Consider the following 27903-nt stretch of genomic DNA (forward strand, 5'->3'; position numbering starts at 1 on the left):
AAATTGCTTACTAAATTCAAACTCCTTTAACCCCTTTGCTTTAATACAACACTCTTCCTTGTTCTTGGTACTTTAGTATCTTCAAAGGAGATGAACTCTTTCCTAATGTCTCTTGGATTATTGAATTTGTAATTTACTTGCTGTTGTATATGGTCATAAGAGAAGTGTTTCTGTCATATACTACCATACAATGTATAAATTCTGGGTATCAGAGAAGAATGGGTTTGTGTATGTGGTTTATGATGTATGGCATGCTAACAAAAAGCTGTGGCATATACTCTCAGGCACAGGTATAGCTGGAAGTTTTGTAACATGAGGGTTTTTTAACTAGCAAAGCCAGTAATTTGTTTTATTTCTTTTCCTAAAAACTAAGTTGTAAGTCATATTAAATTAGGATATTGAGATGGAATCATTGAGTGTATTGCCAAGTATTAACACAAATGCTATCCATAAACACAATTTCTTAGTTAAAAGACAGTAGCACTTGGGACTTGAGAGATGACCCAGTGGAAAAATAACAGGCTTGAGCAACTGAGTTTGAATCTGTTGTATTTAGGTAAAGAAGTCAGAGGCAAGGCTATTTGTGTCTAACCACAACATTGGAGATAGATCTTGGGAATTCACTGACCACCTGGCCTAGATGAAAATTACTACTTAAATTGCTATAATCTCATTTTTTTTTTCAAAATCTCCTTGCTCAAAGGTTACACCACTATCCTGACTTTTATTACAACTGCTTCCTAAGGGAAGTGTTTTATATTACTTCAAAAACCTTTTTGTCAGGGATTGCTTATCTATCCCATAGTAATCCAGACTTCCCTTTCTGAGGTACAGAGGTGTGTGCATGGCTCAGGTTCATTGCATCAGGTCCTATCAGATAGTGAGTACCTCTTCTAAGGCATACTTGAAGAAGGCCAACTTGTTTCCCAGTTGGAACTCAAGATCATTTCTCTTCAGTTCTAGGCTAAATAATAGTATTATGGGGTGGGGATGAAATAATATGTCAGAAGGACCTTGGGTATGTGAGTGCTTCATGAAACAACAACTCTATCACTAACCGAGACCTTTATCTCAGAACAGGAAAGAGATAAGCTTACACGTTGTTCATTAAGCCATTTAGCTTAGGTTTTTGTAGTTTTTTTTTTTTGTTGTTGTTGTTTTACCTTAACTCACCTTTATATTCAGAGTTGAGTTCATCTATAAATTTTTTGCCTTATATTGTTCGGTAATACTGTTAAAAGTGTTTGGCAATTACTGGGGTCAAAGAAGTTTTTAAGGTTTTTAGCTGATTAGATGCTATGTCATCTTGAGATTGAGCATGTTTTAATCAGGATATATGTTTATTTTATCTTTATTTTCATAGAAAAACATTCCACACATTTATTAGAACTTTTAAGCTGGAGTTTAGAGGTATATATTGTATTTAAAATATTTTTATAAAAATGAGTTTATAAAAACTTGATTCTCTAAAGGTATTTGGGGGAATACATTCACACTTAGTATGAAGCTTATCTTTATTCCCACTATCTAATAGAAATATTTAGCAATTTCAGTAACCGAATGAAAAACTAAAAGGCAGAATAGATCTATGATTGTATTTCTTCTAATTAGGAGTAAATGAGTAAACATTTTTATGTGTACCAAATAAATATAAAAATCCTTACTTCAAATCATTTACATAACCTTGCAAGGTCTTAGATTTTAGTTCCCAAGGCACTGCCCTCTGCCTCATGGATATTTTTGAGGTAGCCTCTAATTTTTTTTTGAGACAGGCTTTGGGGCCTGTCCTGGAATTAGCTCTTGTAGACCAGGCTAGCCTCCAGCCCACAGAGATCTGCCTGCCTCTGCCTCTCAAGTACTGGGATTAAAGGCCTGCGCCACCACTGCCTGGCTCCAATTGCTTTTTATTTTCAGTTTATTGCCACTTTGGTTGTTTTTTTGTGTGTCATGGCTTCAGGTTATTCTTTGTCCTTGCTCTCTGGAAAGTTTGTCCCTAGGATATTTTCATGTAATTCTATGTAATATCTAGCTCCTATCTGCCCTTTATATTATATTCTACTATTCACTATTTTTCTTTCTTTTTTTTTTAAAGATTTATTTATTCATTTATACAGTATCCTGCCTGTAGGCCAGAAGAGGGCATCAGATCTCATTATAGGTGGTTGTGAGCCACCATGTGGTTGCTGGGAATTGAACTCAGGACCTCTAAAAGACCAGTCAGTGCTCTTAACCGCTGAGCCATCTCTCCAGCCCTATTCACTATTTTTCAACACTTTGTTGTCCTGTTTAGATTTAACTATGACTCCTGACAACATGACACTTTTCTGTCTCCCTGTACTCATCCATTCCTTGTTGACCTTTCTTCACAGCTGTTAGTGTGTTAGTGCTTGTTTCCTGTATGGACATAGATGCAAATTCTCTCAATGAAATACTTGAAAACTGAGTGTAGTACCACATTAAAAACATCTTACAACATGACCAAGTTAGCTAGTTGTTTGTTTGTTTTTGTTTATGTGTTTTTAGGACAGGGTTCCATTTCTTTGTGTAGCTCTGGCTGTCCTGGAACTCACGCTGTAGACCAGGCTAGCTTCGAACTCAGAGATCCGTCTGCCTTTCCTCCTAAGTGTTAGGATTAAAAGTGTGAACTACTGCTGGTAATCAAATTAGTTTTATTCCAAAGATGTAAGCATTATTCAAAACAAGCAAATCAGTAAATTAACTTAATATATAAATAGAATCAGGGACAGAAATCACATGATCACCTCAATAGATACATACATTTGACAAAGTTCAACCCTTTAATGGCAAGTGTCCTGAAGTGACTATGTCTAGAAAGACCATATCTTACCATAAGAAGAGAGTCAGCATCGGGTAACAGCATTTCCCTCCAAGTTTGACCACATAAGTTCAGCCCCCAAGATGTACCTGGTCAACAGAGAGGACTCATGAAAGTTGTCTCCTGACTACACATACACACAAAAATAAATAAATGTAATTTAAAACTAAGGGTAGGAAGATAGGTCCATGGTTAAAGTACTTACTATATATGTGTGAGGACTGGAGTTCAGATCCCTGAAATTCATATGAATTCCCTGGAATGATGTGTATGCATGTCTGGGTCCACTTATAATTCTAGCCTTGGAAAGAAAAGATGGGATCCCTTACTAGTTAGTAAGACTAGCATTATAAGTGAACTCAGTTGATTTGAGAGGTCCTGCCTCAGTGAATAAGGTAGAAGAGTGATGAAAGATGATTCCTTACATCAACTTTGGATCTCTACATGCATATGCACCCATGTGTTCTTGCACCCACTCAAATGTGTGCCTACATATGCAAATGTGTGTACACACACTTGCATATCACACATGGAAATGGAAAATAATAAAAAAATTAAAAGTAAAAGCTTTATACAGAAAACATCACAAATACTGTATTAATGGCGAAAAAATTGAAAGCATTCCCTGTAATTCAAGAATAGGAAAACATTGACTAGTTATCGGACTAGCTCAGCAGGTAGAGATGCTTACTACTGAGTCTGAGAAACTGAGTTCAGTCCCTAGGACCCATGTGGTAGAAGGATAGAACTAACTCTTGAGAGTTGTCCTCTGACCATTGGCACACTATGGCAAGCACAGGCCACCACAAAATAAATATAACAAACAATTTTAAAAAGAAAAGTATGTCTATTCTCCATTGTTGTCTAGTGTAGTCCTTGAATTCTTAAGCCAGAGAAATAGAGGGTACACACAGGAAAGGAAAATGTCAAATTATCCCTATTTACAGACTGGTCCTATACTTAAAAGACCCTGATATCACCAGAAAACTCTTAGATCTAAATAAGCATTTTCTTCAAAGTTGTAAGATAAAAAGTTAGCATCAGTTGCTTTTCTATATAATGACAATGAACACGTTGGAAAAAAAAAAAGAAATCAGGGCAAGCATAGTGGTGCATGCCTTTAATTCCAGCACTTGAAGAGGGCAAGCTCTTTGAGGCCACCCTGGTCTACATAGCAAGTTCCAGGATAACTCAAACTACATAGACAAACACTGTCTCGAGGAAAAATTGCAGAAGAGGAAAAAGAAAAATCTAGAAATATACCTATACAAAGTGTGAGACTTTTACAGTGAAAACAGTATCCCTAAAGGAAGAAACTGAAGTCACTAGAAGATGAGGAAGAATACATTCATTGACTGGCAGGAGGAAAATGACTATTGCCAGAAGCAACCTACAGAATTGCTACAATCTCAAACAAAATTCCAATGGCAAACTCCTAAGATTAATATGAAAGCACAGAAGACCTCAAGCTGTCAAAGCAATCCTGAGCAAAGAGCATACTACAGTTGTCACAACACAATCTCAAATTATACTACAAAGCATCAGTAAAGAAACAACATGGTGCCAACACAACAGAGACCAACAGTGACCTCGAATTGAGGACCCTGAAATAGACCATCCATCCGACTTTCAATAAAGATGCTGAAATAAGTTGGAGAAAAGACAGCATCTTCAGTTGGTGCTAGGAAACCTGAAATTAATGTAAGACCTGAAACTACTAGAAGAAAACAGGAAAGACATTTAAAGATACAGACACAGAATTTTTCTGAATAGGATTCTAAGCCAAGAAACCATCAAGAATTGACAAATGAAATTACACTGAATGAAGATTGGACATCATGGGGGAATAATTACCAGTGAAGAGAGCCTACAAAATGGGAGAAAGTCCTTACTAGTTACTAATCTAACAGCATTGCCATCTAAACTTTTTTGTTTTATTTTTCAAGACAGGGTTTCTCTGTGTTGTAGTTGGACTTTTTTGAACTGCCAGCTCCCAAATAATGACATGGAGACTTCTTATTAATTATGAAAATTTGGCCTTCGCTTAGGCTTGTTCCCAACTTGCTCTTATACCTTAAGTTAATCCCATTTATAAGTTATCCCATTTATATTAATCTACGTTCTGCCACATGACTCATTACCTCTCTTCCATACTGTACATCTGCCTTCCCCATATCTCACTGGTAAACCCCCCAGCCTCAGATTCCTCCCCTGAGTTTTTCTCTCTTGCTGGAAGCCCTGCCCATCATCTACTGCTATTGGCCATTCAGCTTTTTATTAAACTAATTGGAAGGTGCCTTAACAGAGATACATCTTTACAGTGTACAAAAAGATTATCTCATAACACTGTAGTTCTAACTGTCCTGGAACTAGATGAGATTGACCTTGAACTCAGAGATTCTCCTGCCTCTGCCTTCTGAGTGGTGGGATTAAAGGCATGTACCACCACTGCCAAGGGTATCTAAACATTTTTAAAACTCAAAAAAATTAAAATTAAAAAATCAGCTAGTCAGTAATGGACACGTAAACTGAATAGTTCTGAAAAGAAATATAAACTGCCAATAAATACATGAAAAGTGTTAATGTTCTTAACTGTCAGGAAAATTCAAATAAAAACTATATTGAGATTCCATCTTACCCTTGTCATAATGTCTGTAATCAATAAGACAAATTTGGGACTGGATAGTTGACTCTGGTTACCAGCACTTCTTGTTGCAAAGGTCCTGGGTTTGATTCCCAGCACCCACATGGAGGCTTACCACCTCCTCTGGCACAAAGCATGCATGTAGTACACAGGCATACATGCAGGCAAAACATAATAATACTGAAATAATAAAATATAATAAATAATGAAAATCTAAAAATAAATTTTAAGAGTTTCTTTTAAAATTTACAGTTCAGGATGTGGGGGGAACTCTTAAACAATACTGTTCCAAAGAGTCGCTTAGCCACTTGTTCGTTTCCCAGCTGCCCAGACCCCTGAAATAATTACACAGGAACTGTATTAATTAAAATCACTGCTTGGCCCATTAGCTCTAACTTCTTGTTGGCTAATTCTTACATCTTAATTTAACCCATTTTTATTAATCTGTGTATCACCATGAGGTTATGGCCTACTAGCAAAGTTCCAGCATGTCTATCTCTGGCTGAGGATCCATGGCATCTCTCTCCGCCTCTTCTTCCCAGCATTCCATTTAGTTTTCCCCACCTAGCTCTGTTCTCCTATAGCTCTGCTATAGGCCCAAAGCTGCTCTTTTATTAACCAATGAAAGCAACACATAGACAGAAGAACCTTCTACACCACAATACATAGTGAATATGTAAATTAGGTAACCAACCTTGGAAATTAGTATAAAAGCTCTTAAAAAATAAGCTGAGTTGTAATTGCACGTGCCTTTAATCCCAGCACTCAGGAAGTCGAGGCAGACAGATCTGAATTCAAGGCCAGCCTATTCTACAGAATGAGTTCCAGGACAGCTAGGGCTACCAGAGAAACCATGTCTCCAAAAACCAAATAAATACATATGATTCAGCTGTACACTTTTGGGTATATATCCAACGGAATCCAAGTCAGATATCTACACACCTAATGACAACAGCCAAGTTATAGAAGCAGCATACTTGCCCAATTGTATTAATCAGGCTTCTCTAGATGAACAGAACTGATAGAAGATAATATAGAATGGCTTACAGTCATTGTTGCCGAGCTAGTCCAACAATAGCTGTCTGCCAATGTAAGATCCCAGAATCTAGTAGTTGTTCAGTCTACAAAGCTGAGTGTTTCAGTTGGTCTTCAGTATATGCTCAAGTCCCAAAGAAGTAGGCTCTAATGCCAGTAAAGGAATGAACTTGGAAATGAGCAAGAACAAGCAAGCAACAAAAAAAGACCTTTCTTCTATGTTGTTTATATAGGCTGCAATAGAAGGTGGGGCCCAGATCAAAGGTGAATCTTTCCACCTCAAAAGATCTGGATTAAAGATATATGTCTGCACCACAAAAGATCCAGTTTAAAAGTGTATTTTTCTACTTCAAATGATTTAATTTAAAAAAATTAAATTTTAAAAATTTAGTTCAATTTAAAAAATGTTTAATTTCACCTTAAGGTTGTACCCAGCTTAGTCAATTTCAGATGTAGTCAAGTTGGTAACCAAGAATAGCCACCACAAGTCCACCCCTTGTCAACTTGACACAATTGCATCTCCTTGTGTCATGCTTAATTTCCAAATGAAAACAATAACCAGCTCATAATCACCCCTAACATGATATAATTATCCCATGCACAACTGCAAACATATTATATATTTAACCAGGTCATAATTATGCCTAATGTGATATAACTATCCCTCATACAACCACAAATTATGAATTTTAGAATGGGTGGCAATATCACTTGAGGGAACATTCTCAAACTTAAATATGATAACCACTTATGTTCTCTTAATTGATGTTACAGCCCATGATGAAGAACTGGGGAAAGAAAACACAAATATCTGTACAAACACATTCTTAACAGAATATGACAAACATGTCAATTTTAATCCTCATTTCTGCTTACGTGACCTTAGCTGATATTTATAGCTACCTTTCTCTATTACCCACTCAGTATTTTCTCCACCCTCAGCAAGCTCCTCATCAGGTCTTGACTCTTTTCCTGGAGGAGTGACCCATATCTTCATTCTTTTTTTTTAAATATTTATTTATTTATTATGTATACAATATCCTGTCTGTGTGTATGTCTGCAGGCCAGAAGAGGGCACCAGACCTCATTACAGTTGGTTGTGAGCCACCATGTGGTTGCCGGGAATTGAACTCAGGACCTTTGGAAGAGCAAGCAATGCTCTTAACCACTGAGCCATCTCTCCAGCCCCCATATCTTCATTCTTGAAGAGTCTAAGCCCTTTGCTGCCCTGCCTGGATTAGGCTGTTATAGTTTCCCATTAACTTTAGTCACAAGACATGGTGGTACCAAGAGATTCCCTAAAGGATCTCCTGCATTCCAGATATAATCTTTCTTACTCCCATTGTGGAGAAACAATCCGGTTTCCCCTTGGTAATCTAAATCAACCATTCCTCCTAATACTGTTATTCCTTTCTTATCCCATTGGTTTAAGGGCATCAGAAACTCAAAGTGGCCAGGGGAAAGTATTGAACTTTCAGATCAATGAAATTTTTGTTGTGTCTCCTTACAGGAGCACCGACCCTTTGGAAACCAAAATTTCTAGGCCAATAGAACTTATGGTCAAGGGAGCACCCATCAACAGATGAGAAAAGGAAATGTATATGCACACAGTAGTCTTAGTCAGAATGAACTGCCATTTGCAAGGAAAATGATGAAACTGGAAATCATATTAAGTTGAAGAAGTCAAACTCAAACATTTTCTTTTTAATCATGTGTTCATAATACAATTGTTTAAGTGGAAGGCTTTGGGAAGAGGTATGGGAACCAGAGTAGGTTGAGATGGAAGATGAGTGAATTATCAAAGTACAATTTGAATAAAGGGTGAAAAACAAATGGTTCTAAAAGTGGTTCTGGAGGTTTTGGAGTTCAGATATACAAAGAACCCAGAAACCCTTTCCATATAACTAAGCAATGTCTAGGCTGCCTGGACAGCTGAAGATCCAGGCCCTAATGTCCTTCTGCTTGAAAGCAGTGCCAGGGCCATCTGTATTAGAAAAAACGGCATACCCCTTTATTTTTTTATACTTAAGGGTTATCTAAAACTAAACCCGATGTCTATTGTCCTACTTTTTTCTTAAAATGTTTTACATATTCACACATTTTGTCTGAAAGTTTTAGAGTGTATATGTACTGTTATAGTATAAGTTCTATCTTTCTCTCCCTTCCTTCCTTTCTTCCTTTTTCTTTCTTTCTTTCTTTCTTTCTTTCTTTCTTTCTTTCTTTCTTTCTTTCTTTCTCTTTCTTTTTTTCATCTCTTTCTCCTTCCTAGTCTAGCAGAACTGGGCTTATTAAAGGAGTATTTTTATCCACTCAGGATAGAAATCACATAGTAATTTGAACAGGGAATGTTTAGATCTTTATTGACTAGATGGGTTTTATCCACCAAGACATATAAAGAGAACTCTGAAAGATCTAAGTAACAGAAGGAGAGCAGCTACCTCCCCCACCCACAAAGCTGGAGTAGCGTGCTGATAAAGGGAAGGTGTCCATCTCCTGGCAATGTTCCTCCAGCACCCTCTGCTGACTAAGTTTAGCATTGTGCCAAGTGTTTGCAGGGTCAGCGATACATAAGCAGTAAGGAAAGTAACGAAGTTCACATTCACTTAGGATGGACAACATAAAACATCTTACAGCTGGGTGGTGGTGGTGCACGCCTTTAATCCTAGCACTCAGGAGGCAGAGGCAGGCGGATCACTGTGAGTTCATGACCAGACTGGTCATGGCCAGACCTAGTTCCAGGACAGCCAAAGCTATACAAAGAAACCTAACCTTGAAAAAAAAAAATGTTCATTATCAGGGGTCTTGCTGTTCAACGGGTGGAAGATAAACCCTAAGTGATTCAGAAGCCTTAGGGGAAGTAGTAGGGTATCCCCTTGTAAGTAACAGACAAATGACAGCATTTTACTCCTTCCACCACTAAGAAAAGACCCAGAACCTGAACCTGATGGAAAATTTTCAAAGAATAAAGGTATATATCCCACATTTGTGAATGTATTCTATCTCATACAGTGAATGATATGAAAGTCACCTGCTTTGTGTAGGACCTAAAGTAGACAGGGTTCCAATGAAGTCCAGGCAGTGAAGCAAGTATCCCAGTCATAATGCATTGCCAGCCCAACAGACCTTCTGGTATTAGAGGTGGGGAAAAAAAATAGGTGTGTGTTTTTTAGGGTCTTAAGAGAATTATAATTCAGACTTCAAGAACATGAAGCAAGGATATGCCATCATCATCAGAGAATCATAAATCTTTTAAAAGATTAAAATTAAACTAAAAATGCTCCCCCACCCTGCCATGCTACTAGCTCCTTGTGGAAATGGAGCTTAAGCATATCCAAATAACCTTGAATTCCAATCTGTCAAACATTGCCCCATTCTGTCAGAGCATCAAGAGGGCGTGCAGCAATCTATTGTATACTGGAAGTGGTTTGTTTGGTTTGGTTATAAGCAGACCAGTAGGCACAACTGGCTGCCTAGTTTCAGACCTGCATGGCTTGGCTTATAATGTGTTGTCTCAATGTGAAAAATAAAAAAAAAAAGGACTGCAGATGTACCTGACCTGGGTGACATGTTGAAGATAAATCCAAAAGATAAAGCTTTGGGTGATTTACTTGTCTATCCACATTGTATGAATGGGGAAACAAAGGTTAGAGAACTTTCGACCTACAGACAAAGGTTGACCAATCTGGAATAAGAGAGGTCAGAGGTCTGGCACTGGGAGTTCTTGAGGCAAGGCATATGACTAAATCCATTGTATGGTCTTAAAGTATCTCCCACCTATGAACATCCACCACAGGCTGCACCCAACAGCCATGCTATTAGAATGACTTGGCCAATTGGCACTATCACCTTCTGTCCCATGCTGTCCCAGTGCTAACACATGGTTGCTTTGAATTTAGTAACTGTAGGACTTGGGTTGGCCCTTTAGGCATTGGCCCATTAACCAGCACTGGTTTAGCTGTTTTTCTGTCAAATGTTCAACTCTGCAACAACAGAGACTGAGCTTAGATTCCCCAATGGCATCATCTTTTATGAGTAGTTACTTGGTGGCAGGTTGACAACACCGAACTCTCCATGTTCTGAAAGGTAGAGTAATGGTTTTTTCTCTTAGTATCTCATTGTGTGGCCAAGGCTGGTCTTTCATGTGATCTTTCTACCTTAGACTCCCAAGATATTGGACCACAGATATATGTTACTATGCCTACCTTTGCAGTGACTTATCTGAACCAAATCAATACAGGGTCCAAGCATGGGCTCACCTTTTCCATTCTCAGTGCCTCTGTCCACTCCATTTCCCATGAGTGCTCTGGGAACCTTGGAAGAACACGTGAGCAAGTGGGCCCATGTACACAGAAACACGGTCAAAATAGCTGTGGGCACAGATGTCTAAATTGTGTCTTGTTCTGTTTCTTCCTGCACAGCTCAGGTTAGTTAGCTAATTTGTTTCTGTGTGAGTGCACAAGTGTGTGCATGTGGAGGCCATATGTTCTCAGGAGCCAGGTATTTGTCTTTTTTTGAGGTAGAGTCTCTCACTGGGACCTGGGACCCACCTTAGGCTAGACTAGATGGCTAATGAGACCCAGGGACCCTGTCTTCACACCAACCAGCACTAGAATTCTAAGTTTGCATCATACCTAGCTTTTTATATGAGTTTTGGAGATCAAACTATGAGGTCTTCATTCTTGATCAGCAAGCATTTTACAAACAGCCACTTACACAGCCCTCCAGCCCAGGATTATTAAAATTAAAATCTAATTTAGGTATTTGTATCAATGATATTTTCCTGAACTCCTTCCTGATTATTCTATGGCAGTATTATTCAGTTTAATAATTTCCTCAAATGCTTAGTACTTATAAGATGTCTCCAAAATGCTAACTTTGGGTTTTCAAAATAAAATATTCAAGTGCACACGCCTTTAATCTCAGTACTTGGGAGGCAGAGGTAGGCAGACCTCTGTGAGTTTGAGGTCTACAGAGCTAGTTCTGGGACTGCTAAGACTACACAAAGAAACCTTGTCTCAAAACAAAATTCAAATATAAACTTCAAGTAATAACAAATAAGCATTTCATAATTATATAGACATGTCTTCTGTTAATTTGAAGACACTTTATGTAACAAATTACTACAATAGTCTTATGTGTTTTGCTTGTGCTGATAGTGGCTAAATAACATAATGAATAATAATCATTTTCAATGGTTAGCTAATTCTATAATATTTTATTTTGTTTGTGACAGGGTCTATATGCAACCCTGGCTCTTCTAGTTCTGCCTATGCTGCCTATGTATACTAGACAGGCTTTGAAACCACAGGGTGCCACCTGCCTCTGCTCCCTAAGTGCTGGGATTACAGTCATATACCACCATTCCTAGTTCAATTTATTTTTCAATGTTTAATTTTTTGTTTGTTTTTTTAAGCTTCGAAAGTGACCAAAAAATCCAGTGTTCATTATTCAGTATTAGCTGAACATGAGAGGACTCAATCACTAGAAACAAAGGTAAATCTTTGCAAATATGAGTAATTCTAAACAGAGGATCCTCATTTCTTAACAAATATTTAATAAGCATCCTGGTATATGCCAAAACTGCAGATACAATGCTTTAAAAACGTTCTTATTCTGTGTAGCACGTGGTTTAATTTGGACAGGTTGTGAGGAGGATGGAACATCCCACACATCTGCTCCATGTGTGCATTAAGTGCTGGCTGTGATAGCAATTAGTTTCATGTTCCCTGAGACCAAGAAGAGGAATATTTAGCCAAGCTTTGTGCTGTTGCACTTTTCATTTCTGGGTAGTGGGGGCAGGACGTTGAAGCAGGCTATCTCTCTGAAGCATGAAAATTGTTTCTGAGTTGAAATGTAATGGATCATTAGAGGTTGGCCAAACTGAAGATCCCAGCTTCAGAGAGGAGGGGAAGGATACTGAGAGTGTTTAAGGAAGAAGATCTTGAAACTTTTGTGAGCTGACCAGTTTGGGCTATACATGAAAAAGAAGAGGTCATGTCTCTGAAGGCCTTGTTTAGGAAACAGTGGTGGAGGTCGCCTCACGGTGGAGAGAATGGACTCTGGTGCAAACTGCTTGTTCAGGTTCTAACCTAATTTTTTGTTTGGTTGGCTTATTTTGGGTTTTGCTCTTTTTTATTTTTACAAGACAGGATTTCTCTATGCAGCTGTGACTGTCCTCAAACTTGGTATGTAAACTAGGCTGGTCTTGAACTCAAAAAGATCTACCTGCCTCTGCCTCCCAAGTGCTGGGTTTTAAGGCATGTGCCACCATGTGCTGGCATCCTATATTTATGCTATTTATTTATTTAGTGAGAAGGTCTCACGATGTAGCCCTGGCTGGCCTGAAGCTCACTATGTAGACTGGATTGACTCAAACTTACGAAGATTTGCCTGTTTCTGCCTCCCAGGTGCTGGAAGTATAGGCATACAGTGCTATATCCAGCAAAAGCTATTTTAAAGTTTTATTGCATTTTTTATTTAGTTTTGTTGGGGAAGATGCACATGCCATGGAGCACATGTGGAGATTAGAGGACCTCTTGCAGAAGTTGGATTATTTTCCACCATGCGGTTGCCAAGGATCTTAGTCAGCTCTCTAGGTTTGGTGGCAAGTGAGTCATCTTGCCAACCCTCAACCTAATTTAAAATTAAGCTCCCTGTAGTAAAGTAGAGATAATGTCAGGATCTATCTCTAATACTACTGATTATTTGTCCCTAGGATTTTAAAAAAGTCTTATACTTCCTGAAATATTTTAAAGTTGAAATTTAAAACATTCACCGTAAGTTTCTAAAATTGCAAAGAACACGATTTTAGTATATTGTTAATATTGACATTTTAAAAACTGTCATAAAATTTAAAATACTTCTACTGTGATTCAAATAAAGTACACTCTGGCAATATGATATCCACTGTCACCCTTTAAAAAACACACGAACAAGATCTTCAATAGTCTGAAATCTTATTGAATTCCTTTTCTTGAGTACTCCTCCACAGAATTTTTAATTAATATAATTTTATGGCTAAAAGTCTGTTCTTGGAACCATAAAATATTTCTCTTCAGTAAAAGTATGGGTATAAATGTTAAATTTTCTGTGGTACATGACCAACTATTAAGACATTTTCTTTTAAAATAATGTTAATGTACAGTTGTCTAAAGCAAGAGATAAATTATAATTTGGAAACGAATATTAAAACACAAAGTACCATTGTAAACAAATCTTCTAATGAAATGGGTGGAGATTCTATTCTCCAAGTAGTTTTTATAATTTCGTTTTCTCTATGGCCTCTACTTGGATTTGCAAATTACAGGCCTCACTCTTGTTCATTGTCTTCTGAGATGAATGACTTCTAGCACAGGGGCTTAGAGGAAGCATTCTGAGCTAACCCCAGGATCCAGCTATATAATCTGGAAAGACTCCATCTAGCTTTGTTGGAAAATGTGGTTCTAGGATGGAGGTGGTTCAGTGAATGGTAGAACATTTGTTCAGCAGACACCACAGAAGAAGAAAAGAGAAATATCATAGATAATGTGAAACTTGTGTCCTCTCATTATCTCTGGTAAACTGTATCAGAAATTCACTTGGTTGATAGACATGTCTTGTGAATATATGCTGTGATAAAATATTTTCCCTCTTCTTCTGCAGAACCCTAAGTCATTAATAACCCAGTCACCAAGAGGATCCATCAAGTTCTCTCCTCAGTCCTCTATTACTCAGCTCACAAGTCATCTCTCTGTTGGTCAAGTACAGAACAGCACCGCCTCATTGACTCTTTCCAGTTGTTTAATTCCACAGAGTGATCAGGAAGCACCAGTCTTACAAAAAATGAAGTATACAAGAAAGCACTTCCTAAAGGAGAATATGGCTAAAGAAGATGAGAGAAGATTAAATCTTAAAAGGAAATTCATTACATGTAGTAATTCCCCAGAAAAAGCAAGTAAACAGATAGCACTGGAAGAAAGTACTGATGGGGCTGAAACCTGGCTAAAATCTGAGGACATGACAGTGTTTGGAAAACAGTTTTGCGATGTTAGATATTTGGATGATTTGGCAAAAGTCCAGCTGATGAATGTGCTCAAGCAGGCAGAAACTCTGGTTGTGACACTGATGTATAAGGATGGTTCTTCACAGCTCAGAGTCAACCAGGTTAGTAAATAGTAGACACATGCCTGTGGCACTAGCACTTGACAGACTGGGGCAGGAGGATAACTTGAACTCTGGATTTTGAGGTCAGCCTGGGAAACACAGTGAGACCTCATTTCAAAGCAAATCCTCTTTCTGATTTTGATAGGAGAGCTAGAAATAAGATTTTAAGCCTTGCCACCCTTACTTTTGTAAGTGATTCTGACAATGTAGGGTTCCTGTCAGTTCTAAGTTACTGACAAACTGCTCCATTCCATCTTTTACCAGTAATGCATGAGGGTGTCAAATTCTCCACCTGATGGAAAGTATCTCTCTTCTTATTTTAGCCATTTTTGTGAGTGTAAAATTTTTGTTGTACTTTTTTGTACATTTTTGTTGTACTTCTGGAGTGCATTTGCTCAACAGCAATGACACTAAGCATTTTATACACTTATTGCTCTTCATGTATCTTCTTTGGTGAAATCCAAGGGGTTTTTTGGCCTATTTTTAACTAGTTTATGATATTTTCTATTTTGGATATGTAAGAGTTATTTATATGTTTTTTTATATGATTCAAGTCTCTTCGACGATATGTGGTTTGCAGTTTCCCCAATCTGTGGATTTACATTTCAGATTTCTTAAGAGTACCTTTTCAAAAGAAAAAAAAACCCTTAAATCTAAAGAACTTCAAAAACTTGTGCTTTTGTTATTTCATTCAGAATGTTTGGAACTTGAGATGGTTCAGTGTGCAAGAACACTTGCTTTGCCAGTATGTAGGACTGAGTTCAAATCCCCAGCAGTCACAGAGTAAGTAGGGCACAGCTTTGCTTGAATGTAATCTCAGCATTAGGAGACAGAGACAGGGATAAAACCGGTCATTCATTTCAGTGAGAGACCCTATCTCAAAGCAGTAACAAAAAGACCAGTTGAAGAAGACACCTGGCATTCTGCTCTTACCTCCACATAAACCCACACATTCATGTGCATGCAATTCTCTCTGCCCTCTCTCTGTCTCTGTCTGTCCCTGCTTTGTCTTTCCTAGGTCAAGCAGATTTGCTCCAGTTTTATTCTTAAGTGTTTTGTAGTTTTAACTCTTACATCTAAATCTGTGATCCATTCTCATTAATCTTTTTATAGGCTGTGAGATAAGGACAGAAATTTACCCTTTGCAGGCAGTTATCCAGTCATCCCAGCTCTATTTGTTGAAAATATTTTTTTATTTAATTTTCTTAGTGCTTTTATTAGTTACTGTTTAGTTTTCTCGTTACTGTGAGAAAATACCTGACAAAGCCAACTGGGAGGTAGGGTTTGTTTTGCTCAAAATTTGGTGGAGAAGACATGGTGGTGGAAATTTGAGATAGTTGGTCATATTGCATTCACAGGAAGCAGAGATAGATGAATGTTTGTCTTAACTGACTTCTTTGTACTGTCTTTATCCCAGGAACCCAGGCAGGGAACAATGTCTCCCACATTTAGGGTGGGTCTTCCCTGCTCACTTAAGCCTTTCTAAACACATCCTTATAGACAGATGGCTCTAAATCCAGTCAAGTGGACAATCAAATTAACCATAGTAACACTTTTCATTGACAATCAGTTGCTGTAGATCTAAGGGCTGACTGGGTTCTCTTTCCACCTCCCTGCTTTGTTTTTGTTTTGCTTGAGACAAAGTTTCAGTGTATACTGCATGCTGGCCTTGAACTCAAACTTCTGACCATCCTGCTGCCTCAGCCTTCAGAAAGCTTGTAAGTGTATGCTACTTCACCCCATTCTCTAAAGGTTGATTTTCATATGTTTGGTTCTTTCCTTTAATCTTTGTGTCTGTCTTATTCCAGAAACCACACTATCCTGATTACTGAGGTTTGTAATATTTTTAGAAATCAGAAAGCGTGACTCTATTGTCTTCCATCTGAGTTGATCTTTTTCAAGTTTATTTTAGCTATCAGGGTTCCTTTGCATTTCCATATAAATTTTATCACTATTTCATATTGTCATCAATTTCTGCAGCCATCCAGCTGGGGGTTGATACAAATTGGGTTGAATCTTTATGTTTTGGTGGGGAAGCTTTTTTTTCTTATTCTTAAGGACAATTTAATTTAAAAGAAAGACTCAAAAGCAAGAAAACTGAAATCTTGGCAACTGCCCAGAGGGTGGAGATAAAGAAGAGGGTAGAGATAGAGGATAGAGACAGAGGAGAAAGCCAGGGCGTTTGAGTTAGGCCAGCATGGAGCTCAGCTGCATTGTGGGTAAGCTGCCACATGACAAAGAGGCACTTTAGAGAAATGGTAAGGAATCCCAAAATGATGGGGAAAGAGTACTTCGAACAGAGACAAAGAAAAGGGAAAAGTACCAGGTGGTACTCATGCCTTCAATCCCAGCGTTCAGGAGGCAGAGGCAGGTGGATCTTTGTGAGTTCTAGGCCAGCCTGGTCTACAAAGCAAGTTCCAAGATACCAAGCCAGCCAAGGCTGTTATGCAGAGATAGCCTTTTCTAAAACCAAAATAAATAAACAAAATTTAAAAAAAGGAAGACAAATTATGCTTTTCATAGTTTAGTAGTTCAGAAAAGAGGAATGACCCTCTAAATTTGTATCTCTATACCTAGAGTATAGACTAGTGCAGCTCTCAGACCTCACTAGAGAAGTTTCTTTGAGCAGTGGATGGTGGTTAACATAAAAGCACACAACTGGACAGAGAGCAAGTGTCTGTGGAACTCCAATCACAATGGTACGTCTGTATCACATCAGATTCCCCCAAGGCTCAGGAACATTATGGAACAGGGACAGAAAGATTGTTAAGAGTTACAGGTCAGAGTAGACTGGAAGTGACTGGATTATAGCACTGCTGAACTCTAACAGCCGTGGTTGCCAACACAAGCTGCCCCCGCCCAGGATCAAGCCACCAATATTCCAGCATGGATGGGGAGGCATTCCCAAGCTCCTGCCCCTAGCTGAGAAACTATTGCTAGGTGGTGGCTACTGAGAAAAGAAAAGGCAATTTTCTTTCAAGGTGTGGACTCTGATAGGTTGACCATACTCTGGTAGATGGTCCATACACACGAGTATATGGACTACACAAATTGGACTCAGTGTGTTAGGAAAAAAAAAAACAGAACAGGATAGATGGGAAATGGAAGTGGGTCTAGGGGGAGCTAGGGGAATGGGTGGATGAGTATGATCAAAATATAAGGTATGCTTATTTGAAATTCTCAGACAATTAGTAAAAAACATTTAAAAAGAAAAGCCACCCAGTGGTGGCACTCCCAGCACTTGGGAGGCAGAGTCTGGCAGATCTCTGTGAGTTCGAGGCAAGCCTCCTCTACAGAATGAGTCCTAGAACAACCAGGACTGTTTCACAGAGAAAAACAAGCAAAGAAAGAAAGATGACCCTGTCTAAAAGGAAAAGTCAGTTGGGGTAGGAGAGATGACTCAGTAGATAAAGTGCTTGCTGTTCAAGCATAAAGGCGTGTGTGTGGATACCCAGAACCTCTATAAAGCTGGACACCATAGCATGTATTAGTAATCCCAGGGCTCCTATGGTAAGATAAGAGGCAAATACAAGAAAATCAATCACCTGAAGCTCAGGAGCCAGTTAGCCTGGCAGACACAGTTGCAAGCAGCTAGAGACCCTGTCTCAAACAAGGTGAAAAATGAAGATCAATACCCAAGTTTATCTTCTAAGCTCCACATGTGTGGTATGGTATTTCTGGACCCGAATTTAACATGCACATGCAGAGATTTTTTTTTAAGTATTATAGATGTTACTCCTTTGTCGTATAGCTTGCTCTCATAAAGCAATATATCTGTTTAATTTTGTGACTTTATATTACTTTGTCTTTGCAGACTTTAACTTGTCCTGTTAGAGGAATTGTAGTGTTACTAAGAATCCATGTAGACAGCAGCCCTCTGATTTCCCCAGCCCACGGTAGTGTTCTGGGAGAGGACTCCACATCTGCAGATCACTGTATCTATATCCATACTGAGCACTCCTCTTTCTGGGGCTCCAACAAAGAGGCACATAGTCTATTTGTCAGGTAAGAAATCTTTATTGCTTACATTAAATGTAAGGAATTCCAAGCTCTCCTCTCCCAGAGTTTCCAGAATGGAAGATCCATCCTGATGCCAAGATGCCAAGTATTGTAATAACTTTGCAATGAGATGTTAGGGGGAAACCTCATCCTGAAAACCCACTGCCACTACCAGGGTTTCAGGTGTTTTTCACTAGTGTTGTAGTTCCCTCCTGTACAGTATAGTATAAATTATCACTGCCTGAAAACACTAAGTTGTCTTCAGTATCACTAAGGATAATGTCTGTCTGAAGATGTGACTTGGGTGTGTTTTGTGGCACAAACAGTCTTGCTGATAGAGACTTGGTCCCAGGGTGGCTGTTTTGGGGTGGTAGACCCTTAAGAGAATAGACTCAGCAGGTGATGGGTAGGTCATGGGGCTCCTCCCTCTTGAATGGATTCATGCTGGTCTTTCAAAGTGAGTTTTCACACTAGTGGGCTGTTGTGAGGTGAGGCCACCATGTGCTTGGCCCCTTCTATCCTTGGCTGGTTCCCTTTCTGTCTGTCCATCATGCTGTGATGCTTCAAGGGGCCTCTGACCAAGCCAGTGCCATGCTTTTTGGACTTTGCTGCTGCAATTGTGAACCAAATGGACTTTATTTAATTGGGTCTAAAATGATAGTGGCTTTTCTGTCTTTTTAATTTTCTTTACATTTATTAAAGCTTTCTGTGAAGAACTTTTCTTCATCAACTAGACTTACTTATCACATCTTTACTCATATGTCATTTTATTGGATAAAACAATACTCTAGCCCAGCAGTTATACAATCTCCATCTTCACATTTCTTTATAATGCCTGTCACTACCACCACCATTCATAAATATTGTTTATTTTGTTTATTGTATGTCCACTACTAAGCTTGCTGAGAGTTAGGGCAGGATTTTTTCCCTTCTCTTTCATGACCCCACACTCAGAAGCACTGCCACAGAACAAATGAATAATATTTATCCAGCATCATTTTGAAATATGTTAAGTTCTAGGAAAAATAGTCCCTTATGTACTATAAAACTAGAATAATAGCCTCAATTCTACAGTAGTATATCTAGGCTTAAAAATGAACTTAAATAATACTTTATGAACATATACATAAATATGTTTTAAGAAATTTTGCATATATAGTGTATATAAGTGTTTGCATGTGTTGACATGTTTATACACATGCACATGCATATGTGTGCGTTTTATTTTATTGAGACAGGATCTCTTGCTGAATTTGGAACTTGTTTATTCTAACTAATCTAGTTAGCCAGCTTGCCATTGGGATTGCTACCTTCCAAGTTCTGGGATTACAGGCAGGCCACAAAATATTTACATGGGTTCTGGGGATCTGTCATAGTTAGCTTCAGTTGTCAACTTAACACAAACCTAGAGTTACCTTGGAAGAAAGAACCTCAACTCGAGTATTGCATTGACCAGCTTGGAATCGGACCATGTCTGTAAGGCATTTTCTTAATTGTTAATTGATATAAGAGGGGCCAGTCCACTATAGATGGCACCACCTCTGAGCAGGTGTGTCTGGGCTGTATAAGAAAGATATCTGAACATGAGTCTAGGTGCAAGTCAGCGAGCAGTTATTCCTGTATGGTCTCTGCTTCAGTTTCTGCCCCCAGGTTCCTGCCTTGACTTTCCTTGATGATAAACTATAACCTTTAAAATTAAATAAACTCTTTTCTCCCCAAGTTACTTCTAGCTATGGTATTTGATCATAGCAACAGAAAGCAAACTAGAACAGAATCTGAACTCAGATCGCCATGCTTGTGTGGCAGGTACTTTTTCTTCTGAGCCACCTCCCAGTCCACAAGAAACACTTCTGCTGTTTGACTTATCAATATTGACTTCAGCCAGCCTGAAAGTCTCCCTAGGAGAAGGCAGTGTAGCTGCCAGATCTCTTCATCCTAGATCTGTGTCAGGGAGGTCCTCACACCCCATTTTCCATTATTCCTCACTTCTTCCTTCCCTTCCCTCCCCAGTCTAAGCCAAGAACCAGTGCTGTTGGCACTTTGACCTCCCTACCATCTTAGCCTCCTGTCCTAACAAAGTCAGACCATGAAACTTTCAAAACACTATACAGTGCTGTCAATGGAGCCATACAAGCAAAACCCAACTACACATCACCCAGTGTGCTTGCTTACTGAACTTCTGGTTTCTTCATCTCTTGTTCCATCAAAGAGCTCTTTAGATGTAGAATTGCATTCTGCCATGAAAAGGAACTTACAGTTTGGTGGTTTAGGGTTTATCTCCTGGCAGTAGCAAGATATAGTATCAGAAAACAACCTTAACACCTATTAGATATGACATTTCTGAACTCAAGTACCTTCATCTGCTTACTGGATGGAGTGCCTGCCTTGTAGCACTGTAATTAAGCTTTAGTGCAGTAACCTTGAGAAATATTAGCCTGGTACCTGGACACATAAGTGTTAACTGTTACCCCACATGCAGAAGCTCAGGAATGATGGAAGAATGCTGTAGTCCATCACAAGTGGGTCCTTCTCTGATAGGCGTGTGGATAGGCTGCTTGCCTACAACAGTCCTCGAGCAGGTTGCACAAGTTCTGGAAGGAGAAGAATAAACAGGAAGGAACATATGCTATATCCAGTGGCATGGGTAGAAGTGGCACAGTGAAATGGCAGAAGGAAAGACCTGGCCTACTGAGAGGTAGAATACTTGGAAGAGCCTGGGCCAGGTCCAGTGTGTGTACTCTGCATAAGAGCTTCAGGAGTAGAACCTTTGCTCAGAGATAAGCCCTGAGTAATGCTCACTTCACAGGAGTCTTTAGTTAATGAGGTGTGTGTGTGTGTGTGTGTGTATATATATATATATATATATATATATATATATAGTTAATGAAGTGTATATATATGTGTGTGTGTGTGTGTATGTTGTATAAGGATAGTTAGTTATTTAATATCACAGTATTTTTCCAAGATTTGAATTATTGTCTAAATTGATGAATTTTTCCTTGTCTAGGAACTTGCTGTTTTGGACACTTAGATGTAAATGCCCCATTGTTTGTTTTAATGCCAAGGAATTTGTGAGGACAGTACTGCAGCTCCTTGGTGAAGATGATAGTTGGAAGCATGGTAAGCCACCATTCTAATTGTCCCGAAGATTTAGAAAGGTCGCCAGGCCACCATGCTGCATTGCTCCTGGCCTCACAGACACTGTTTCTTCACCTGCCATGAGTATAAAAATGCAGTCCCCTCCTGTGTGGTCTAGACTCCTTTGGTGACATAAGTGGGGAAGGATGATCCATCAAGCAGAGTCACAATGGGCTTTGTTATTACCACCAGTATCTATAAACACAAAAATTAAACTACATCACAGAAAGCATCAGACAAGGCAGGGTGTTTATTATCTTTAAGAGAGTACGGAGTAGCTGGGCATGGTGATGTATGCCTTTAATCTAGGTACTTGGTAAGCAAAGGGCAGCAGGTCTCTGAGTACAAGGACAGCTTGGTCTACAGAACAAGTTCCAGGACAGCCACGGCTACAAAGAAACCCTGTCTTAAAACAAAAACAAAAAACAAACAAAAAAACAAAGAAAGAGAAAGAGAGAGAGAGTAGGGGAAAAAACTTAAGTTTTAGTTGTAAAAATTTTCCAAGTTATCTGAGTTTTGAAATATTCATAATAAAGTGTTGAGAAAAATTATTGTAATAAATTTCTAACACACACAAAATTACTCTGCACAGTCTAATCAAGATTCGACATCCAACTGATTTTTCTTCATTTTCAAACGACCAGCTCCTTAGAATTTTGTAACAAATCTCAAACAACACAAGGTTAAGTGCTAATATTTCAATTGTATGAGCATCCTAAATCAAGGCAATTCCATCACCTTCCCCAGTATGAGCAGTAATCTTTCTGCATTACTAGCTATCCTGACAGTATTCCAGCTCCTACACTTGTCCTGTGACACTCTTGTTTGTTTTTTTGTGATGGTAGAAGTTGTTGATTGCCATTGTCTAGGTTCCTTAATTGCAACCTGGCAAGATCCAAAATCCATTATATTTTCTCAATTTTTTTTCTTTTTTCCATTTTCATGTGTGTATGTTTGTATGTATGGAGGCATACATGTGTGGACTGCATGTACACATATATGCATTCATGTGGAAACCTGAAGTTGATGCTGGGAATTATCTTTAATTGATCTTTTACCTTATCCACTAAGGTATGGTCTCAGTCAAACCCAGAGCTGGCATATGTGACAGTCTTACTATCCAGCTTACTCTGGAAACCCCATCTCTTGCTTTCTGAAACTGGAATTACAGGCATGCTGCCACACATATCTGACATTTACATGGGTCTGTTAATTTGAACTCTGGTTCTCAGGCCTGAATGGCAAGCACTTTGACCACTGAGCTGTAATCCGAGTCCATTTTCCTCATTCATTAACTACATTAGTTCTATAGAGAGGATCCCTTCATTCTCTGCCTAAGTGAACTTGAGATGGAAACACCTAGATGGAAATTTGACTATCTCTCTTTACTTATATCTTCAAAATAATAACTTGTTCCACAGAGTAATTGTATCAAGCAAAGTTTGATAAAAATATTTTAAACAATGGTCATGGTGAACATGTAGGTTGGTTTTATTGCTTATTTAATTATTAGTAATATTTAAATAAGATATACTTATGTATGTACATTACTACAGAAACAGGTTCCTTGGGAAATGACTGAGTGCAGGGCAGGAAATGCTCGGGGCATGTATATAGCAGCTCAAAGTCCCTCAAGTCAAGAAAGGTCAATATTATAAACCATCAAAGATATGAGTGCTAGAACAAAACATACCTATTAGGTTGAAATAAATGGTGGAGAGAAGAAAAGGTAAATCTGTGTGGTCACTGTGGAGAACACTATAGACAGACCTAAAAAAAACTACAAATAGGGATTTGTCCTGTCTGACTTCTGTTTGTCAATTTCAAAAGTTTACAGGGATTAACATCCAGAACATTAGGTACTGTCAAATTTCCAAGGTCTTTTCAAAAGATCTTGCTGAGAACTCTTACCTTTGGAACATCAGAGATCAGTCAGTGTTACCCGGCAGTGTCATGTGAAGTCAAACATTGCTGTCCTGGGGGCACAAGCATCCAAAATGAAAGTTCCAAATATGTCTACATCAGTTGTCTTGGCCATAATCTGGAGAAGTCTTGACACTGACTGCTGTGGTAAATATAAATCTCTCTGACTAGTATAATAACTTAAGAATGCCATGCTATCCGACATTTAGTGTGACATGATCCAAGATTATAGTTTATCTAAAGATCAGTACCTTTTGTTTTTAGTTGTCTCATAGGACTATCTTATGTCAGGAAATACCATTCTGCCTGGCCTACACTACCTGCTTAAATGATACAGTGACAGGATACTGTGTGGGTTCAGGTAACTACTACCCTTATTCCTTGACTCAGGAGGCATGATTTTTTGACCATGATGAAGCATTATGAGTGGTCTGGGAGATAGGAGATAGAGGAAAAAGTAGAAGAGAAGACCTATCACCTATAATGTCTGAAAAGCGCATTTCGGGAGAGGACAGTTGAGGGGAAGGAAAAACAGAGACATGGGACCAAGTTTCTGACTTCATTGAGAGATTCATATTCCAAGTGAGCTTGGACTCCCTATCCTTTCCCAGCTGTTTGGATTCCAGTTCTTTGATGTGATGACCATAATCAACCAGCCATGTATCGAGTGTATCGATACTGGGTGTGTTGAGTCAACTTCCCACAAGGTAGATAGATATTCTTGAAGAGGGCTAGAGAGATGGCACGGCAGATAAAGTGCTTACTGTGTTGAGTGTGAACACTGAAGTTTGAGTCCCTAGTACCCATGTAAATGTTGAATAGGTTTTATGGTATGTCTACCGTTCCAGTACACTCAGAAGGTAGAGACAGGATATCTGGAAAAAGCTGGCTAGCTAGAGAGCCATACTGAGGAATTATGGGTTCAACTGAGAGACCTTGCCTCAATAAATAAGATGGAGCCAGGCGGTGGTGGCGCAGGTCTTTAATCACAGTACTAGGGAGGCAGAGACAGATGGGTCTCTGTCAGTTCAGCCAGCCTGGCCTACAAAGTGAGTTCCAGAACAGGCTTCAGAGCTACACAGAAAAACCCTGTCTTGAAAAACCAATAAATAAACAATCAAACAAACAAACAAGCAAATAAGATGGAGAGTGCCTGAGGAAGACTCCTGGCATCAGCCACGGACCTCTACATTTGTGCACCTGCACATGCACTCACATATTCACATGTGCGCACGCGCGCGCGCGCACACACACACACACACACACACACACACACACACAGACCACACATGCAGATACATACAAAAAAGAAATTATTTTTTTTCCTCTTGGTCACAAAGTCTTATTTTCCATGGTAAGATAGACCTGACAGGTCACTAGCTCAGAAATTTGAAAATGACTGGAAAAAAATCATCTAAATAAAGACTATATAACATTAATTAAATAATTATTTAGAACATATGTGATATTAACTTAACTATATGTATATAGTTAAGTGTGACTGTTTTTTTCTATTAATTACAGGGCACAAATTTTGTCATCGTAACTTAATACATTTTTAAAAAAGAAATTATAGTCATAGGGGTACTTAGTTCTATAATTTGATAGACTAGCAAAAAGTATTAGTCATTGGAAAATTAACCTTTTGGGGGCTATTTATTTTTATTTGATTTTTTTCATATAATATATTTTTATTATGTTTCCCCTCAAGATCTTTCCCCACTGCCTTACCCAGTTTATGTTCTCTCTCTCTCTCTCTCTCTCTCTCTCTCTCTCTCTTTCTCTCTCTCCCTCCTTCTCTCTCTATCTATATATCTCTATCTCTCTCTCAGAAAAAAAACTTCCCACAAAAACACATAATGAAAATCATAACAAAACATATAAGATAAAAAAATTGCAAAACAAAATGAAACAAAAAAGTTCACAAAACACATGGACTTCGTTTTTATCAGCTCATTACTCTTACCCATAAGACTTGCCCTAGAATGTGGTGGATCTACCCAGTGACATTCCGTTGTAGAAAACTGATTCCCCATTTGCCAGCAGGTATCAGCTGCAGATAGCTTCTTGGTTAGGAAGGGACCCTGTGTCCACTTCCCCTTCTCATTGCTAGGATACTGTCTGGATTGAATCTGTGCAAGCCCTATGCATACTGCCACAATCTATGAATTCTTGTGTGTGTACGTCCAGTTGTATCTGTAACACAGTTTCCTTGGAGTGTGTGTGTGTGTGTGTGTGTGTGTGTGTGTAAGCTTCTATGGCGGTAGGTTTCTCTGTGGCTTTTCAGAGGCCTTTATTGTTAATTGTCCCTCTCATATTTCCTCCTTTACCCTGATCTCCCATCCTCCTTCCCATTTAATCCTTCTGCTCTAGCTTCCCCTCTGTCTCCCCATTATACTATATTCTATTTTTCCTTACTTGTAAGATCCTCTCCATCCCCCTGGTCCCTTACTAGGTACCTAACCTCTATGGTTATTTAAATTTAGAACACATATCAAAAGCTTTAAAGTTTAATATTTATATATAAGAGAAACATGTAATAGTTATCTATTTTGGGTCTGGGTTACCTTTTTTTCTTAACAGCTGAATAATATTCCATTGTGTAAATATAACACACTTTCATTATCTATCTATCAGTTGATGGACATATGAGTTATTTCCTATTTCTGGCTATTATGAATAGACCAGGAGTGAACATGATTGAGCAAGTATCTCTGTAGTAAAATGTATAATCCTTTGGGTGAATGCCCAGGAGTGGTATAACTGGATCTTGAGGTAGATCTCTTCCCAGCTCCCTGAGGAAACTTCTCACTTATTTCCACAGTGGCTGTATAATTTGTGCTCCCACAGCAACGATTAAGTGTTCTCCTTTGTTGGGACCCTGGCCAGCATATGCTCTCACTTGCTTTATTGATATTGGACATTCTGACTTGGATAAGATGAAATCTCAAAGTAGTTTTAATTTGCATTTCTGTAATGGCTAAGGATGTTGAACATTTCTATAAGTGTTTCTCAGTCATTTGTATTTCTTATTTGGAAAATATTCTGCTTAGTGTAAATATGGGAAAGCAATAATTGTTTGTGATTTGAGGGAATACTAAATGACCCTTTTCTCTGCAGTTGCAGGTTTTGTGGGACTAGATCCCAGAGTTGCTGCATGGCTCATAGATCCTAGTGACACTGCACTTACATTTGAAGATTTAGTTGCAAAATACCTAGGAAAGTCCATCATAGTTAAACCAAGCAGCACATTTGGTGATACCTCAAGAAATATTGTGGTAAGATGTTTAAGATGAGGTTCTATCTACCTTAGTGCAACCCTGACTGTTTACTTCATAAATAATCTAATAGTAACACGACTATTGCTAGCCCCCATTTCATTTCATTTGTCCTAACCAAATCTTTTTGGCTGAGGTGTTTCTGGTAGAGGTCAATGAATAAAGTGTGAAGATATCCAGGAAGGCTCACTTGAAGTGTAATTCTATAGATTCTCCAGGGTCAGTAGTACCTCCTCTGTGAGCAGAGAACTGTCCTTTTGTAAATATGTAGGTGACAAGTTTTTATTGGCTGACTTCTGCGACAGCCATCTCAGTCAACATAGAAACAATGAGGTGAATTTTTTCAAGGCCTCTTATGCTGGAGATACCCCTTGTCTCCAGGAGCTACCTTTCCTGAAGGAGAGGTATAAGGGAGCAGTGTGGTCACCATGGTAGAACACTGCAGGTGAGCATTCAGATGGCCAGAGGCACAGATGTGAGAGCCTGCACACCCAGCCCTTCATCCTCTTAACTATCATGTGTAGAGCAAGGGTCTGTGTACCACAGGGATAGACAGTAGATACCAGAAACACTGTATCCTTGAATTTAAAAAGAGGTATACCAGAAGGTCATGAAATAGATTGTAGAATCCGAGAAGATACAATTCTTGTAAGAATAGGAGTCTGTGGCCTTGGCAGTCTGGGAAGTAAACCTCTTCCCTCACTAGTGATTAGAATCCTACTCCACCAGGCAAAGGTTACCTAAACAGAAGCTGAAATATGACTGCAAGAGATTGTCCACGTCAGTATTATCAGTCCCAGTTCACAGATGAGTATACTAAATGTGCACTCATCTTGCCCAAAGTACAGTTGATACCATGGTTCAATTTGGATTTATGACTTTAAGCCTAGTTTCTCCTTACCATTTCC

The 27903-nt window shown here is 38.7% G+C and overlaps 1 protein-coding gene across 1 annotated transcript in view; it reads left to right on the plus strand.

The window, feature by feature from the left end:
• Positions 1 to 27903, plus strand: part of Poln (DNA polymerase nu) — a 167823-nt gene that overhangs the window by 2652 nt on the left and 137268 nt on the right. The window contains exons 2-6 of the mRNA XM_085692033.2: positions 11929 to 12008; positions 14157 to 14657; positions 18472 to 18662; positions 21664 to 21776; positions 26838 to 26995. Coding sequence (XP_085548159.1) covers positions 11929 to 12008; positions 14157 to 14657; positions 18472 to 18662; positions 21664 to 21776; positions 26838 to 26995 — 1043 coding nt within the window. The remainder of the gene's footprint in view (positions 1 to 11928; positions 12009 to 14156; positions 14658 to 18471; positions 18663 to 21663; positions 21777 to 26837; positions 26996 to 27903) is intronic.

This window comes from Myodes glareolus, chromosome 8, assembly GCF_982192425.1.
Source record: "Myodes glareolus chromosome 8, mMyoGla1.1, whole genome shotgun sequence".
Taxonomy (NCBI): domain Eukaryota; kingdom Metazoa; phylum Chordata; class Mammalia; order Rodentia; family Cricetidae; genus Myodes; species Myodes glareolus.